The sequence below is a fragment of the Antechinus flavipes genome, chromosome 2 (genome assembly GCF_016432865.1).
Source record: "Antechinus flavipes isolate AdamAnt ecotype Samford, QLD, Australia chromosome 2, AdamAnt_v2, whole genome shotgun sequence".
NCBI lineage: Eukaryota > Metazoa > Chordata > Mammalia > Dasyuromorphia > Dasyuridae > Antechinus > Antechinus flavipes.
The window spans coordinates 39,874,920-39,894,260 of record NC_067399.1 but is presented as its reverse complement, the minus strand read 5'-3'; the positions used below and the strand labels follow the sequence as shown (position 1 = coordinate 39,894,260).

At 36.7% G+C, this 19,341-nt stretch overlaps 1 protein-coding gene across 1 annotated transcript; it reads left to right on the top strand.

Moving 5' to 3' along the window:
• Positions 1-373: 373 nt before the first annotated feature.
• Positions 374-19,334, top strand: LOC127547620 (WAP four-disulfide core domain protein 8-like). Its single transcript, XM_051974539.1, has 7 exons — positions 374-501; positions 7,080-7,180; positions 10,834-10,980; positions 13,120-13,287; positions 14,236-14,376; positions 17,104-17,232; positions 17,998-19,334. Exons 1-7 carry the CDS (start codon positions 443-445, stop codon positions 18,003-18,005), a joined length of 753 nt encoding a protein of 250 aa, XP_051830499.1. The 5' UTR covers positions 374-442; the 3' UTR covers positions 18,006-19,334.
• The last annotated feature ends 7 nt before the right edge of the window (positions 19,335-19,341 follow it).

Genomic DNA, 19,341 nt, shown 5'->3' with positions numbered 1-19,341 from the left:
TGGCCCTTTCTCTACTTATTTGCTATCTTGAGGAGAGGAGAAGTAAGAGAGGGAGGGAAAAAATTGGAACCCAAAACATCACTAAATGAATGTTGAAAACTATCTTTTCACGTATTTTGAAAAATAAATTATTGAAGCTTTATAAGCTCAAAGAAGGACTTTTGCCTCATTCTCTGAATGGCCTTTACTATTGCCCTGTCCAGTGCGCAGATAGAAGGGTTGGCACAGGCTGATCAAATAGATCAGATTGAGACGTGCTTCTGGCACAGACAGTGAGTTCACTGCCATAGAAGCAAAATGTTCAGCTAGGGACATGGGGAGCTGATGAAGTCACGTGTAAGCCAGTCCCTTTTTTCTGCAGAGTCCGAGATTGATCTCTCAGAGATTAACTTGTACCTCAGTTCTCCTGATCACCTGGAGGCAGGCTGGATCCTGCTCTCTGATGTTCTTCTGGATACTTCAGACAATGACTGCTGGCACCCAGGGAAACCAAGCAAAGAGGTAGGGAATAGAACCAAGTAACCAAGCAAGAGAACCTGGGGTTTCAAATCCAACGCTGCCACTTACTAACTTTATAACTTTGAGCAAATCCCTGCTGGAGCAGAGTTGTGGTGAGACTCCAGCCAGAAATATACCTAGAGAAGAACGGTGAAAGTCCAGTCTAGCTCCATCCCCAAAATAGAAGGCTTTGCAGAAACTCCTCAATTGGGGAAGGGAGATAGTAAGTCAAGGGGATGCTTCAGAATGGCCATGATGGCGAAGACTAAAGAATTAGAAGCATAGCCAGGGGACAAATCTAAGCTTCTACTAAGGGACAGACTCTGAAGTTACTTTTCAGCTCTAATTGTCTGATTTTTTGTGATTCAGTTCTGGTTCCTCTTCTATTTAGTGTGCTCAACATAGAGGTTTGGTTGGACAAAAGGATTTTTACTAATACTTAAAGGAAAATAAGGTAAATAGAGTGCAATTTCTAGGACAAAATTTTGAGTTGTAAAATTCAGAGATTTAATATTTTACTTTTTAAATTATTTGATATTTTATTTTCCCTCAATTACATTTAATAAACAATTTTTAATCATTTTTAAAAGTTTGATTTCCAGATTCTTTGCTTTCCTCCCTTCACACTAGGAGAGTAAGATACACACTATGTTCATCCCCCTTAGTTCCTTTAATGTGGACACTGGATCGAAGGGCCTGGAATCTGATATCCCAAAAGGCTAAGGAACTTGGTATGCAGCCAAGAATAACTTAGCCAGCCAAAATGAGCATTTTTTCCAGGGAAGAAGATGGACATTCAACGAAATAAGTGAATTTCATCTATTTCTGATGAAAAAACCGGAACTAAAAAAAAAGTTTGATCTCCAAATATAGGACTCAAGAGAAACCTAACAAAATAAAGAGAACTCTTGGGAACTATACTTCTGTTATAAATATACATAAAGAACACATGTATAATTTGTTCTAGAAACTAGAGATGAAAAGGAAATTGTACCAGAAAAAGGGTAAAGTGTCAGTACTACATCTTAGAAGAGGCAAAGAAAACCTATTATATCTGAGAGAAAGAAGGGAAATGAACATAGTGTGTATCTTACGCTCATCAGAATTGGCTTAAAGAGAAAAATTTTAGACATATTCCATATACAGTGAAACTTCTCCCACCTCACTGAAAAGTGGGAAGGGAAAAGTGAAAGGGGAAGGAGTAAGCTAAGGAGTAAGGGAATACAGAAATTGTGAGGAAAAGGGGTAAGAAAGGGAGATGAATTTTAAGATGGGATTCTAAAAAGGGAGGGCTGTGAGAAGCAAGTGGTGCTCACAAGTTTAATACTGGGGAGAGAGGGAAAGGGGAAGGAAAGGAGAAAAGCATAAGAGAGGTTAACAAAATGGCAAGTAATACAGAATTAGTAATTTTAACCATAAATGTGAATGGGGTAAACTCCCCCACAAAGAGGAAGCAGTTAGCAGAATGAATTAAAAGCCAGAATCTTACAATATGTTGTTTACAGAAAACACACTTGAAGCAGGGTGATACATAGAGAATAAAGGTAAAAGTTTGGAGCAGAATCTACTATGCTTCAGGTGAAGTAAAAAAAGCAGGGGTAGCCATCCTGATCTCAGATCAAGCAAAAGCAAAAAATGGTCTAATTAAAAGAGATAAGGAAGGGCACTATATCTTGTTAAAGGGTAGCATAGATAATGAAGCAATATCAATATTAAACATATATGCACCAACGGGTGTAGCATCTAAGTTTTTAAAAAAGAAATTAAGAGAACTGCAAGAAGAAATAGACAATAAAACTATAATGGTGGGAGATCTCAACCTTGCACTCTCAGAATTAGGTAAATCAAACCACAAAATAAGTAAGAAGTCAAAGAAGTAAATAGAATACTAGAAATGTTAGGTATGATAGATATTTGGAGAAAACTGAATGGAGACAGAAAGGAGCACACTTTCTTCTCAGCAGTTCATGGAACTTATACAAAAACTGACCATATATTAGGACATAAAAACCTCAAATTCAAATGCAGAAAAGCAGAAATAGTAAATGCATCCTTTTCAGATCACGATGCAATGAAAATTATATTCAATAAAAAGCCAGGGGAAAATAGACTAAAAAAAATTGGAAACTAAATAATTTCATACTAAAGAATGATTGGGTGAAACAGCAAATCATAGACATAATTAATAACTTCACCCAAGAAAATGACAATAATGAAATGTCATAACAAAATGTGTGGGATGCAGCCAAAGTGATAATAAGGGGAAATGTTATATCTTTAGAGGCCTACTTGCATAAAATAGAGAAAGAGAAGGTCAATGAATTTGGCTTGCAACTAAAAATGCTAGAAAAGGAACAAATCAAAACCCCCAGTCAAAGACTAAACTTGAAATTCTAAAAATAAAAGGAGAGATTAATAAAATTTAAAGTAAAAAAAAAACTATTGAATTAATTAATAAAACTAAGAGTTGGTTCTATGAAAAAAAAATAGATAAACCCTTAGTAAATCTGATTTTAAAAAGGAAAGAGAAAAATCAAATTGTTCGTCTTAAAAATGAAAAGGGAGAACTTTTCACTTATGAAGAGGAAATTTGAACAATAATTAGGAGTTACTTTGCCCAACTTTATGCCAATAAATTCAATAACTTAAATGAAACGGAAGAGTATCTTCAAAAAATATAGCTTGCCCAGATTAACAGAGGAAGAAGTAAATTGGTTAAACAGAAAAAGAAATAGAACAAGCTATTAATCAACAACCTAAGAAAAACTCCCCAGGACTAGATGGATTTACATGTGAATTCTACCAAACATTTAAAGAACAATTAACTCCAGTGCTATATAAACTATTTGAAAAAATAGGGATTGAAGGAGTCCTACCAAATTCCTTATATGACACAGACATGGTACTGATATCTAAATCAGGTAGGTTGAAAACAGAGAAAGAAAATTATATACCAATCTCCCTAATGAATTATTGATGCTAAAATCTTAAATAAAATATTAGCAAAAAGATTATAGAAAATCATTCCCAGGATAATATACTATGACTAAATAGGATTTATACTAGAAATGCAGGGCTGCTTCAATATTAGGAAAATTATTAGCATAATTGACTATATCAGTAACCAAATTAACAAAAACCATATGATCATCTCAATAGATGCAGAAAAAGCATTTGATAAAACCCAATATCCATTCCTGATAAAAAAAAAAAACACTTGAAAGTATAGGAATAAATGGACTTTTCCTTAAAATAGTCAGGAGCATATATTTAAAACTGTCAGTAAGCATCATATGTAATGGGGGGAAACTGGAACCATTCCCAGGAAGATCAGGAGTGAAACACGATTGCCCACTATCACCATTATTATTCAATATTGTATTAGAAACACTAGCCTCGGCAATAAGAGTCGAGAAAGAGATTAAAGGAATTAGAGTAGATAATGAGAAAACCAAACTATCACTCTTTGCAGATGATAGGATGGTATACTTAGAGAACCCCAGAGATTCTACTAAAAAGCTATTAGAAACAATTCACAACTTTAGTAAAGTTGCAGTATACAAAATAAATCCACATAAATCCTCAGCATTTTTATACATCACCAACAAAATCCAACAACAAGAAATACAAAGAGAAATTCCATTCAAAATAACTGTTGATAGCATAAAATATTTGGGAATTTATCTGCCAAGGGAAAGTCAGGAACTATAGGAACAAAATTACAAAACATTTTCCACACAAATAAAGTCAGATTTAAATAACTGGAAAAATAGTAAGTGCTCTTGGATAGGCTGAGCGAATATAATAAAGATGACAATATTCCCTAAATTAATCTATTTATTTAGTGCTATACCAATCAAACTCTCAAGAAACTATTTTAATGACCTAGAAAAAATAACAACAAAATTCATATGGAAGAACAAAGGGTCAGGAATTTCAAGGGAATTAATGAAAAAAAAAATCAAATGAAGGTAGCCTAGCAGTACTTGATCTAAAACAATATTATAAAGCAGTGGTTACCAAAACCATTTGGTATTGGCTAAGAAATAGATTAGTTGATAAGTGGAATAGGTTAGGTTCACAGGACAAAATAGTCAATAACTATAGCAATCTAGTGTTTGACAACCCCAAAGATCCCAATTTTGGGATAATAATTCACTATTTGACAAAATCTGTTGGGAAAACTAGAAATTAGTATGATAGAAACTAGGCATGGACCACACTTAACACTGTACACTAAGATAAGATCAAAATGGGTCCATGATTTAGACATAAAGAATGTGATTATAAATAAATTAGAGGAATATAGGATAGTTACCTCTCAGACTTGTGGAGGAGGAATGAATTTGTGACCAAAGAACAATTAGAGATCATTATTGATCACAAAATAGAAAATTTTGATTATATCAAATTAAAAAGCCTTTGTATAAACAAAACTAATGCAAACAAGATTAGAAGGGAAGTAATAAACTGGGAAAACATTTTTACAGTTAAAGGTTCTGATAAAGGCCTCATTTCCAAAATATATAGAAAATTGACTCTATAAGAAATTGAGCTATTTTCCAATTGACAAATGGTCAAAGGATATGAACAGACAATTCTCAGATGATGAAATTGAAACTATTTCTACTTATATGAAAGGGTGTTTCAAATCACTATTGATCAAAGAAATGCAAATTAAGACAACTTTGAGATACCATTACACACCTATCAGATTGGCTAAGATGACAGGAAAAAATAATGACGAATGTTGGAGGGGATGCGGGAAAACTGGGACACTGATACTTTGTTGGTGAAGTTGTGAACAAATCCAACCATTCTGGAGAGCAATCTGGAATTATACCCAAAAAGTTATCAAACTGTGCATATCCTTTGATCCAATAGTGTTACTACTGGGCTTATACCCCAAAGAGATACTAAAGAAGGGAAAGGGACCTGTGTGTGCCAAAATGTTTGTGGCAGCCCTCTCTGTAGTGGCTAAAAACTGGAAAATGAATGGATGCCCATCAATTGGAGAATGGTTGAGTAAATTGTGGTATATGAATGTTATGTAATATTATAGTTCTGTAAGAAATGACCAGCAGGATGAATACAGAGAGGCTTGGAAAGACTTACATGAACTGATATTAAGTGAAATGGGCCGAACCAGATCATTATACACTGCAACAACAAAACTGTATGAGGATGTATTCTGATGGAAGTGGATTTCTTCGACAAAGAGATCTAACTCAGTTTCAATTGATCAATGATGGACAGAATCAGCTACTCCCAGGGAAAGAACACTGGGAAATGAATGTGGACTACTTGCATTTTTGTTTTTCTTCCCGGATTATTTTTACCTTCTGAATCCAACTCTTTCTGTACAATAAGAGAACTGTATGGTTCTGCACACATATATTGTATCTAGGATTTGCTATAACATATTTAATATGTATAAGACTGCCTGCCATCTAAGGGAAGGGGTGGAGGGAGGGAAGGGAAAAATTGGAACAGAAGTGAGTGCAAGGGATAATATTTTTTTAAAAAATTACCCATACATATGTTCTTTTAATAAAAAGTTATTTAAAAAAATCAATGATCCTTTGAATGTAACCTTTCAATGTTCCAAATAAGTATAATCACAAAACAATTGATGGTTTACATTGATTGCTATCAATAAACAAAAGTATAACAAAAAACAAAAACAATAAAAGTAGATAGCCAGTTCTACCCCACCTTCATGAATATAGAATATTGTCAAATAAAGTGGGATGAGAAACTGGTGGAAATATCAGATAAGTGGCATGAATTTGAGTCTGGAAGGAAGAGAATGGTCTCATCTAGAAAATATGAGGAGAGAGTGCATTTCAAAAAGAAAGTTTGCACCAATTCCTAGGAGTCAGAAACAAAAAGATAATGACAGCAGCATGGTCGGTATATTGGATTTTTGAGGAAGACTAATAGGGAATAAGGTTAGAAAGGCAGGTGAAGGCCACATGATTGAGGGCTTTGAATGCCAGACTGAATCACTACTAGTTTAATCTCAAGATAATGGGAGAGATCAACACATCTTCCAAGTCTTCTTATCCTTAAAGACACATTCAGAACCTCCCATCTTGGTTTGCCTCAGACTTTGTACTTCTCCTCCTTAGTCCCACCTAGATCTCATTCCTCTACCTGGTGCCTCTCTCAGCAAACACCCAGAATCGCTGCTCCCCAATACTATTAGTCTTATTTTTTATAGAAACAGAAAATATCAGAGCTGGAAGGACCACTGAGATCAGCTCATTAAGAAGCAGAGGCCTAAGGGTTAAGTGACTTTTCCAATGCCATAAAAGTGATAAGCAGCCATCAGATTTTGAAAACAAGACTCGACTTTAAATTAAATTAATTAATAAAAATATTAAATTATCAGGGTCATACAACTAGTAATTTAAATTTTTACTGTTGCAGTTTGCCTCTTTACCACATATGGTAATAGATGGTCATCATCTGTTCACAATAAATCATATTCACATATGATTCTCTCCACTGGGACATTTTCAAAGATTTAGACATGTTTAAGCTTCTTCCTAACTCTATTCTCTCTGCTTTATCCTCAGCCCCCATCATACATGGTTTTGGAAGCATGTGATCAACATCTTCCTGATCCTCATTCTTTCCTTGAAATGGACACATGGTTTTATGCATAAGAAATTGGCAGGTAGGTGTAGAGATGACCCTGCTCACCTGCAACTGCCCTGATATCATTTCCCCAGTGACAGGCCACATTGAGTGTGGGTTGAAGACTGGATTGTGGTTGAGGATTATGGGTAGATGGGTTGCTCATGGACAGGATAGATGTCCACAAGGACCCACAGCCTGTGAAGGGACTCCAACAGAGAGAAATGTAATAATACACCATACACATCAAGTGATAATGGACTAAATAATATTGGAGAAGAAATGTTGTTACAGCCCAAGCTAAAAATCAGAACTCTTGAGTTTGATTCCGGGAATAAGAATCACAATTAGATAGAAGTTCGTCCAGTGAAAATTAGGGAAGAGCAGTATAGTAAAACACATTTGGGACTGGCCAAATGACAGAGAGCTAGAGTGACATAGGACCTCCCCAGTACTGAGAGGGTAATCTCCCATCTAACTGGACACTTGAATGGCAAGGGAAGGGACTATGCATTTGCAGAGCAGCTATGGATCTGGCAAATGTGGTAAGTACTTTATAAACATTTTATATGATCCTCATGGGACTGTCTTCTTTTTACAAATGAGAAAATAAGGAAACAGAAGTTATGGGTCACAGAGTTCATAGAACTCGGGTTTTCCTAACGCAAGACCCCACTTGGCCACTTGCCTGCCCTTAAGTGCCTAAAAGGCTCTCATTGGTGGTTAAACCAATGGATAAACCTTGGAAATAGACTCTTCCATCATGTCAATACCTGATCTATCACCTTCTTTCATTTACACTGGTTTTCCCCTAGGCACAGAATACTCTCCCTCCTCAGCCTTTCTTTTCTCTGATTTACTTCAAGACTCAGGCCAAATTCCCATCCCTTGTCAATGAAGGCTTTTTCTGCATCCACTAGCCCTAAACTCACCCCACCCCCTTTCAGATTATCTTCCTCTACACTGTTTATATCTCATTTGTGTGCAGTTGTTTGCATGTCGTCTCCCCGTTAGACTGAGAGCTTTTTGAGGGCAAGTCCTTTGCCTTTCTTTCTATTTCCAGCACTTAGCTTAATGTCTGGCAGAGAGTTGTTCTTCAATCATTTTGGTGATGTCCAACTCTTCGTGACTCCATTTGGGTTTTTTTTGGCAAAGACATTGAAATGGTTTGCCATTTCCTTCTCTAACTCATTTTACATGTGAGGAAATCGAGGTAAGCTCGTTAAGTGCCTTTCTCAAGGTCACATAGCTAGTAAGTGTCTTGAAAATAACTTGAACTCTTGAAAATAAATATTCCTGACTTTAGAACTCACACTCTACCCACTACACCACCTGGATGCCATCTGACAGAGAGGTAGCACTTAATAAATGCTTCTCAATTGATAGACTGGGCTTGGAGCAGTGAATAGAGTGTCAGAGAGGGTTAGGGTTGGGACACCTGAGTTCAAATCCTCCTCCAGATACTTACTACCTATGAGAGTTGTCTTGGACAACTCATTTAATCTTTCCGTGCCTCACTTTCCTCATCCTCATGGGCTTAATCTTCTCTTAAGTTGTTTCCAACTTTAACCCTGTGAGCCTCAAGGACTCTCTAAGCTAATGATGAGATGTAGCTCCTTGGGAGCATGTTACAATTTCTGAGAAACCCTAAGGTTACCCTGTCTTGGGAATGCCACAAACAATGCTGGCCATCAGAGAAGAATCTGTTGGTCAGTAAACCATAGAATTCAATGATGGGAACTGCTCCACCTCTATTCTATACTTTTCAAAAAGCCAAACAATTCAATAATGGGGGCAACCCCACCCCTGTCACTCCTCAATTATATCTCTAAGCCATAAAATGAACATATCAGTGACCTGAACCTAATCTTCCTTTCTCTTTCCTATAAAATTATCTTCTTGCTTCTGGCTCTTTGGTAAATTCCATTTTTACTTAGTCTGCCATCAAGCAGCCTAATAAATCTTTGTCCCTTAAGGTGGAGACAAACTGAGTTTGTGAATTCTTTTGCCATACTCACAACACCAACCTGGGGATGCTAACATTGTTGGGGTGTCTTCCACCTCAACACTAGTTCTAATTCTACTAAGAATCACCTCTCATCAATAAATAATTTTTTTCCTTTCAATTTTCTCCTCTATAAAATAGCAATAATAATGTTGATCAGTTAGTTGGGTTGATAAGATTTTCTGAGACCACAGGTTTTTGGTTTTTTAGTGAGAATAATACTTTGGCTCTTAAAAATATATATTTTGTTTTTAGCTTCAAATTCTTCCCTTCCCTGTTCTCTCCCCTACCCATTGAGATAGGCAAAAATATAATACCTTGATATGTATAAAGTCACTTAAGGAGGCAGAGCCAAGATGGCAGAGTAAAGGCAGTAAACGCTCAACCTCTCCCGCAAATCACTCCAAATTCCTTTAAAGAGTGACTCTAAATAAATTTTAGAATGTCAGAACACTCCAAAAGATGGAGTAGAACTTTTCCAGCTGAAGGCAACCTAGGTCAGCAAAAAAAAAAATCTGTGTCACCAGGGTGAGAGACCAAAGCATAGTTCTGATGCAAACTGCACCAGTGCAGCCCCAGCCCCATGCCAATAAAGCAGGAACAGGTCTAGAGACCGCTAAATCAGCACCAGTACTAATGGTTTCTAGACCTCTCAGCCTAGGGACACCAAGGAGGACTTGGAAGGTCAACAGAAAAGGTTTGTGAGAAAAGAAAAGGGTGAGAATCCAGGGTATAATCCCAGCACAGACCACACCAGTAGAGCCTCAGCCCCAGCATCAGCAAAGCTGGACTCTGTTGCTTTCACACACTATATCTTACAGCTATATTGGGACAGGGATATTCCTAACATTTCAGGATTTCAGGTCAGCCAGTTAATTATTGTTATTGTTATCCACATAAGGGACCTTTACTCCTATTCTTCTCAGCCCAGACCAAAGATATCACATAGCTTAAGTCTGCCTTTAGAGGCATTGTTGCTCTTGTAAGTTCTTGGACCGCTGGGTGATCCAAGACTCAATATAAGAGCAAGAATTCTGCCTTGGGCCAGAGCACATCAATCAATCGACATTTGCTAAGTACTGAGCATGTTTGAGGCATTGTATTAAATGATGGTGATAAAAAAAGAAGCAAAAATCAGTCTCTGATCTCAAGGAGCTTCCAATATAATGTTCCTTTCCCTTCTTTTCTCTACTCTTCCCTATTCCCAGGAGCACTCTCCTAAACCATACATGATGGGCTGACATCTCTAAAAAAAACAAAGTTCATCCAAACTCCCCATGATCCAACTAAGATAATTGTGGAGGGAGATTGTCTTTTCCCACTTCCATTTCCAGTATTCATTCTCTTTGTCTCCTATTCTAAAGCTCCTGAGAATCCCATTTCCTAAGAGTCTTCCAGCTCTGACATTCTGTGTCTGTAAGATCATGGATTTCGGGTTTGAAGGAACCTTATGGGTTATGCCATCCAAGTTTTTCACTTTGTAAGTGAGAGAGGTGACACTCAGAAAAGTCGAGTGATTTTCCCAGCATCATACAGTTCAACAAATGTCAAAAATCAGAATTTGAATTCAGATCTTCTGAGCCTAATTTTAGTGCTTGTTCCACTATATCATACTACCCCCTCAAATGGGGATATCTCATCCATCTAATGTTTTTCATTATCTAACATTTCTCCTTCATCTCATTAAGTACCTGGGAGACCAGGAATATGTCCAACACAAAATGTAACATGTGACTTTGTCGAAAAGGATCAGTGTGTCACGGATTTCAACTGCAAGTCTCCAATGAAGTGCTGCAATTACAGCTGTGGGAAGAAATGCTTGTATCCATTCACAGGTAAAGAAAGATCCTGAACAGGAATTGTTCTAGGTTCCCTCCAACAGATTGTTGTTGTTGTTCACTCTTCCTTCTAGAAGAAGATCAATGACATCACGAGGGTTGTGTTGACTTGCAAGGGAATTGGATTTGAGTGAGGCAAAGCTGGGCAGTTATCAGCCTCTCAGGGCAAGACTCAAATGCAAAAAGAATTCTGAGTTAGTGAGTATCAGGGCAAGTCAACTGTTATGTTCAGATTCCTTCTCCTGAACAGTCAACAAACCTTCCAGGTAAATGGCTCAACAGAGCATCTGCAATGTCAATGGATATGTTATCATGGGAGTAAAAAAGTAAAAAAAGAAGTTTAAAAAAAGTAAAAAAAAAAAAAATCCAGTTAGTCTTTTGTTATACATCCTGTAAATCCAAGTCTACTTCTCCCTGCACTCTCTACTTGCGACAGAGTATACCCCAGGTTTTGGGAATGTTTTATTACAATTTCTTAGTCAATACCTTGTTGTATATCTGCTCCTAAAAGGTAAAAGAAAAAATCTGTATTCAAATGATGACTCTGCATTAAGCAACTATGTTATCTTGGGCTCTAGGACTCAGTTCCCTTAACCAAAAAATGAAGGGTTGTTACATAGTAAGCATTTATTAAAATGCACAGAAAATTACATACAGCATAAATATAGAGATAACAAGTATATATGTGTTATATATGTATATACATATGTATATATGAACATAAAGTAGATATTTATATTCTGCAACGAATAATGGACATTAATTAGCTAATAGATTGGTTTTTTAAAACCTAAATATGGGTACCTATAAGTTAGTAGTATTTCAACATGGTATGATCCAGGAAGAGGTCTGTTTTTTACCCTTTTGGTCTGCTACTTACATAGGTAGTATCTCTGCTCCTTTTGTGACTAGGAGCACTCCTCTTCACCTTAAAACTGTATCCCAGAACTGAATGAAATGAAATATTTGGGACCAAAACACAAAGATAACGATAAAGAGTAAATAAAACAAAAAGATAATAAAACATAAAGAAAATGATAAAGATGAAAAGAATCTTTGAAACTTCTCTACACTCTGATCCTTCCAATATAAAAATTAAAATTCAGAAAGTCGTTGCCAAAGTTGTCTCATTGGTATCTTTGCTAACTGATTTTGTGGACAGAGAGAGATACTTACTTCCTTTAAAAGGAAGCAAATAAGTATTTATTAGGCACCAACTGTGTGCTTGATCATCATAACTCCAGGAAATAGATGCTATTATTATCATCATTTTATCATTAAGAAAACTGAGGTAGCCAGAAATTAAGGGACTTGCCTGGTCACATTGTTAGTAAGTATGTGAGATTGAATTTGAACTCGGGTCTCTCTGACTATAAGACTGACATTTTATCTACTTTAGTATCTATATATGAGACCCCAACAAAGCTAGAAATCAAAAGATATGACTCAAGTCATCTCCCCACCTCTTATTTTATGAATCAGATGAAATACTTAATCTTCCCAAAGCTGTTTATTCTTTCATCAAATGAAAATGATATCTGTTTCACTAGTCTTATAGTATTTTGTGCCTTAAATGAGATAATGGATATGGAAATATTTTCTTGATAATATAAGCAGTTATAATTTTATTGTTATTATGATTATCATTCTTCTATTCATCCTTGAAAACTGGACAGATTTTCTTAAGTCACATTAGCTACTAACGATCACCTTTATCTACAAAATGAGGATCTTTAACAAGATGACCCCCAAAGTCCCTTCCAACTCTAAGTGAATGGTCCAAATTAGCAACCCTCTTGTTTTCTGGGTACTTTCAGTTTTGTTTCAAAGGTACTCAACTATTCCATCCAATCTCCATGAGACATCTGCAAGAGAGGGGAAAAAAACAAGTATAAATCTATAGTTTTATACAATCTTCATTTTGTATAGAGGACTGGAGAGGGAACGGGACTTGCTTAAGACCACAGGAGTAAGGAATGGCAGAGCTCAGGCCAAGTCCCATAGTCCTGACTGGGACTGGGAAAAAACTGCTTCGTGCCCTGTGATAAAGACCAGCACTGTCAAAGCTACAGCAAGCACATAGAGGAAAGAAATCTGTTCCCATTCTTTGTCCCTCATTTTTCATCCTTCACCCAGATGCATGCCATCTAATGCCAGAAGTGGGTGACTGTGAAGATTTTTCCTTACGATGGTTTTATAATACTGAGGCACGGGCCTGCCAACATTTCTTCTACAGTGGCTGTGATGGGAATGTCAATAATTTTCCCACCAAGAAAACCTGTGAGCAGACTTGTGCAGGAACTGGTGAGTTGCTAAGTATGGAAGATCTGGGGCTGAAGGGTTGGGCTTGGGAATAAAGGGAAGAGCCTACCTGATCTTTCAAGACACCATAGAAATTACCTTGTTCAGAGGTTTTTAGCCCTTTTTGTATGGAGAGCTACCTTGGCAGTCTGGAGAATATGAACTCCTCTGAATAATGATATTTTCATTTTAATTAATTATTTAAGGAAATGTTCAATTTCAGCTAGAAGTTACTAAAATAAAGATGTATTTTTCTTTCTACTGTTCGAGTTAACAGTCTAACTGAAAATTATTTGACACCTAGTTATGTCTAATCTGATTCTTCTATAGAAGAGAAAAACTGAGGCTCAGAGAGAGGAAAATTATTTGACTGAGGTCATAGTTTGTAAATGGCAGAGTTTAGTTTAGAACCTGGAACCCTATGCTATTTTGACTTCTGGCAGGGCATTCTGAAGGGCATTTCTTAAAGGTCTTCTCCCTCAGACACAGGATCTCCTTGGACCTTCCTCCCTGAGAAGACTTGCTACAGTTCCATCTTTGTCCTTTCTCTCCCTCCAGTGAAAGATGCAGGACCAAGAAAGAGGATTTAACCAACATTACAGGAATAAGGGATATTAGAAACCCAGACCAGGGCAGCATATGGGAGGGGGAAGGAAAGATTGGTTACTGCCTAAGGTTAGTTAGCTGACTATATTCAGAGCCTCATCTTGATCATGATGGGGAGCAGAGTATCAAGGATGTGGAAGATACAGTTTTCAGTAATCCTATATAACAATGCCTTTGGACTTAGAAAAAGGAGAGGAGTGAGGAGTGGATTAGAGGGAAGATGTCCTGGAGAAGGGTTTAGATCATGCTTTGAAGGATGAGAGGGATATTATTTTGGTGAAATATATTTTGATGGGAAGCAAGGGTGGCTGCAAATAATGGGAGTACCTGTGTCTTTTCTTTCAGTCAGGCCAGGAAAGTGTCCACCATTTCCCTTCAAAGGTTTTAAAAACTGCTTCGTGCCCTGTAATAAAGACAAGCACTGTCAAAAACCATATAAATGCTGTATTTCTCATTGTGGCTTCGTGTGTACCCCACCCTGGAAAGGTGAGATCTGGAGATAGGATTTTTTGCTCAAAGCTGGCCAGCAGTTCCTGTGGTCTTGTGATGGAGAAAGCCACCTGCACTCAGAAAAAGGGACTGAGTGTGGATCACAACATAGTCTTTTCACTTTTTTGTTTTGTTTGTTTGAATTTTGTTTTCTTCCTGATTTTTCCCCTTTTGATCTGATTTTTCTTGTGCAGCACGATAATTGTAGAAATGTATATAGAAGAAATGCATGTGTTTAACGTATACTGGATTATTTTCCATCTAAGGGTGGGGATGAGGGAAGGGAGGGAGAAAAAAATTTGGAACACAAGGTTTTGCAAAAGTGAATGTTGAAAACTATGCATAAGTTTTTTTTTCTTTTTTCTTTTTATTTAATTTTAAGCATATTTAAGGAATATGCATATGTTTTGAAAATAAAAAAACTTTAAAATAAAAAAAATTTAAACATTGGCCAGACACAAGACCAGAATTAGTGATCTGGGACATCTAGGCTGGCCATGAGCAGAGATTCCCAGCATCCAAGTTGGTCATAAACAATATTTAATCTTAGAACTGAAGGAGAAGAATTCATTTCATTTTGCTGAGAAGGACACTGGGATTCAGGGGGAATCCTCTCCTGGAAGCAGAGAAGAGAGCCAATCATGGATTCTAGAAAGAATTAGTCTTGGCAATGAGAAAGTGAGTTACATAGAGAAGCGGGACCGTAGAGACCAAAAGAGAAACATTCTTAAGAGAGACACCACATCCAGGGAGGACATAGGACGAAGCAGGATATCAAGATCCTGCACCATCTGAGATCTGTGTCTCCTTGACACATATATTCCCTAAGTATGTACTTCTTACTAGCCCATATATCCTCACTCTTCTTACTGATGCCATACATGTCTGTGGGAGAGTATGCCCCAACTTTCAAGGGGAGTGTTGCATAGTTATTATTCCTATGATGCCATTACAATAAATACCTCTTTGGGGGGGTGAAAATTATGTCAATTGGGTGACTATTAAAAATAAATGCATCAACATGAGTTCATAAGCTGTAACCTTAGGAATAAGTGTCCATAAAGCAACTTCAACTCCAGGTATCAGATTTTTGCCATTCTGAACATTTGGACCTTTCATGGTCCTTTCCAGCTCTAACATTCTGTGTTCTAGCATGTAGGTTCCCTTCCAAGTCTAACATTCTATGTTCTGCGCTTTAAAGTTTTTTCTAGATGCAACATTCTAGGAATCTATTATCTAAAAGGACTAATAATGTAAGGAAATCAGCTTCCTGTGACAGATTTATCAGAGGACATTTTAGGAGTGCATAGACATTTTAGCTCACTAAAGGACCTAGGGCTATTGTCCCTGATGATTCCTTAAGAGAACAAAGGAAAGGGCACAGCCAAAAGAAAAACTTGGCAGTCTGGCTTTGTAGTAGCCCATCAGATATTTATCCAAAGGTAAAATCCTAAGCATTGATTAAGATCACTTAGGGGGCTGGATTCTTTGAGACAATCTGGGATCAAACATGGATCCATTTGGTCCCAGTAAATCTCTCCATTAGATAAATTATTAAATTGTTCTCTAATCTCTATCTTGCTCAGTTTCTCCGGCATTACACTAAGAGCTTTATGATTATTATGATTATGATTATTGACCATCATAGCAAGTCTGGGAGGTAAGTGTTATTATGGACCCCATTTTAAAGATCAGTTATCTGAGGCAAACATAGGTTAAATGATTTGCCCAGGTTACATAGCTAGTAATTGTCTGAGACCGAATTTGAACTCGGGTCTTCTTGACTCTGGATTATGTATTCTATTCATTGAACTACCTAGCTACCCATTTGTGAAATTATTTTCTTAAATGCCTTTTTCTTGCTAGCTGGTTGTTCTCCATGTCTAGAATGTATTCCTTTCTTTTCTTGGCTTCTACTTATTTTTAGTTTTTTTTTCCCAAGACTCAACTCAAGTATCATTTTCTATACTGAAGCCTTGCCCGATTTTCCCCAATTGTTAGTGTCCTCCTCTACAAAATGCCCTTGTTTAATTTTGTAAATATTCTGAAATCTACTAATATATGTACAGTCATCTCTATTAGAATGTTAAGGTCCTTAAGGGCAGGAACTTTCACTTTTATTTTTGTATCTCCTCAGAACTTAGTGCTTAGCTCACAGTAGACATATTCAATAAATGTTTGTTGATTAACTCAACAGTTGATTAAGGGGCAGTTTGGGTATATGATTTCTATTTCATCATAAACATGTCTTTCAGTGTATTTAAGCATACTTAATTGAGAGTTGAAATGAAACCAAACTGGGCATGGGAAAAAAGAAATTAAGTTTTGACCTAACAATAACGAACATTCTAAATCACCTTTATTACAAAGGATTTTTATAATTAAAATACTGCTTGATATTTTGCAATTTAAAAAATGATCCTTTGATGCTCAAGGGTATACATGGCAAAGAGAAAGTATCACTTGGAATCCAGTGAAGCTGCCAATGTTTTGATGTGTTCTGCAAGGGTAAATGACAGTACAGTTTTTATAAGCACATAGCAAGGCAGTTATTATTTGGAAAATGAAGTTCTTTTCTTTGGCAATAGTTTAATTCAAGTCAACAAGCATTTATTAGGTAGCCACTGTTTGCGCAATATTGTAGTGAAGTGCAAAAAAAAGACTACTAAGGGCTGAGTTCTAGACCTGGGTCATGGACTTGTCTGCTTTCTTGTATTTTAACAGTTAAGCCCTGGGACTGTCCACCTCAACCAACCACCTGCATGATTATTAAGAAACCCTTGTGTCAGAAGGATGACGAATGTGAAACTGATGAAAAGTGCTGTTCTAATTGTGGCTTCACATGCATTAAAAGTTAGTAATGGGTAAGATTAGGGGAAGATGGGATGGAAGGGAAGTAAGAGCCCTTGGAAATAATGTCAAGTCCCCCTCCTTACCGGATATTTGATTGTGGGCTCTTGGGTTTGGAAAGGAAAGACTTGATGATGGCAAATGGAGCCCAGCTCAAAGGGGAAAAAAAAGATGGAGCAAATTCTCTCCTAGTTAGAAAGTCCAGAGTACATTGCCACCAAGATCTGTAACAAAAGCTAGGCTGGGTTAGGAGAAGTTCCCCTTCATCCACCACATCCAATTTCAAGGCCTTAGCAGAAGTCCCTGAATCTTAGGATATTGCTGAAAGCTACCTTGCTATGTAGCTCCTGGGATCCACATTCTAAGATAAGGGTGAGGGGGTCCTTCATCTATTTTGTATTATAGATCCTTCGATCATTTTGTCCATTTCTACTAAAATCAATGGACCCCATCATTGAATGTTTTCTTAACTGCATGAAATAGAATACATAAGATTACGAAGGAATTCAATCTTTTTGAAACAAAGGTGTCAATTTTTTAAATTCATGGATTCCAGGTTAAGAATCCTTCAGATAGAGATTAATCAGACCTTGAGGATCATTACCACATTTTACACATTAAGGAAACTGAGGCCCAGAGAGTTTAAATAACTTCCCTGAGATCATAAGGGAAGTAGATAGTAATAATAATATTGATAACATTATTTAATACTTCTATAATGCTTTCAGATTTGCAAAGGTTTTACATATGTCATCTCGTTTGATTTAGGAAATTAACCGGTCCTTATAATCTAGCTGTCATGATGGCTCGCAACTGTATTGGCTGAACTTTTGATTGAAAAAGCTCCAAATGAGGAAAAAACTTGAATCATGAAAAAGAAGGAATTCTTCCCAAGTTTTGGGAAAGGTCTAATTTGTGGAACACTACCATCATTTTTCATGCCAACGAATTCTTTTTCCACGTATTATGGAATAGTCTTTATCCTCTAGAACTTCCTGCCCACATCCTTCAGTGTCTTTTTTCATTTACCCTTTAAAAGAAATGTTTTCCCCCTTCATCTCTGTCTGTTAAAATGCTATTTGTTCTTCAGCTTCCAAGTTAGATGCTCGCTCCTTCATGAAGCCTTCCCTATTCCCCTCAGTAAGTAATGGCTCTTCCTGGAACCTCACTTTGTTTGCATCATGTAATGTAAGGTGACGTAGCATTATTAACAAAAACCTGACCTTGGGTTGGAGTCTCTCTTTTGCACATACTGGCTCTGTAAACCTGGGCAGGTCAGTGATCTAGGCCAGTAGTACTAAGATCAAGTGGCAATGGGGGCCATTAAGCCATAGCTAAGAATCCCTGCGGGTCACATGATGACTTAGAAAATCATCAGTAAACATTATCTATGTTTTATTGTATTTACATTTATTTTGTGAAATATTTTTCAATCCATCAATCAATTTGAGGGGATATCCTTTAAATTATGAAACAGCGGAACAAGTTGTGGTATATACTAAAATGAAATATTATTGTGCTATAAGAAATGGTGAACAAGATGGTTTCAGAGACACGTGGGAAGACTTACATGAGCTGATGCAAAATAAAGTGAGCAGACTCAGAATAACATTATACATAGGAACAGAAATATTGTAAGGATAATCAAATGTGAAAACTTAGCTTCTCTGACCAAGACAATGATCCAAGACGATTTCAAAGATCCCATGACCAAAAAAAATGGGGATGTGATTCTTTCCAACAATGAGATGACTGAGACCAGTTCCAATGATCTTGTGGTAAAGAGAGCCATCTACACCCAGAGAAAGGACTGTGGGAACTGTGAGTATGGATCACAAGACAGTATTTTCACTCCTTTTGTTGTTTGCTTGCATTTTGTTTTCTTTCTCATCTTTGATCAAATTTTTCTTGTGCAGCAAGATTATTGTATAAATATATTGGATTTAACATATATTTTAACATGTTTAACATATATTGGATTACTTGCCATCTAAGGGAAGGGATGGGGAGAAAGAGAAGAAAATTTGAAACACAAGGTTTTGTAAGGGTCAATGTTGAAAAATTATCTGTGCATATGTTTTGAAAATAAAAAAGCTTTAATTTAAAAAAAAC

Excerpts from the sequence above, each read along its gene's own strand:
- LOC127547620 (XM_051974539.1), top strand. The coding sequence starts at position 443 with ATGTTCTTCTGGATACTTCAGACAATGACTGCTGGCACCCAGGGAAAC. Across the intron at positions 7,181-10,833 it reads TATGCATAAGAAATTGGCAG|TACCTGGGAGACCAGGAATA; the intron begins GTAGGTGTAGAG and ends CATCTCATTAAG. Across the intron at positions 13,288-14,235 it reads GCAGACTTGTGCAGGAACTG|TCAGGCCAGGAAAGTGTCCA; the intron begins GTGAGTTGCTAA and ends CTTTTCTTTCAG.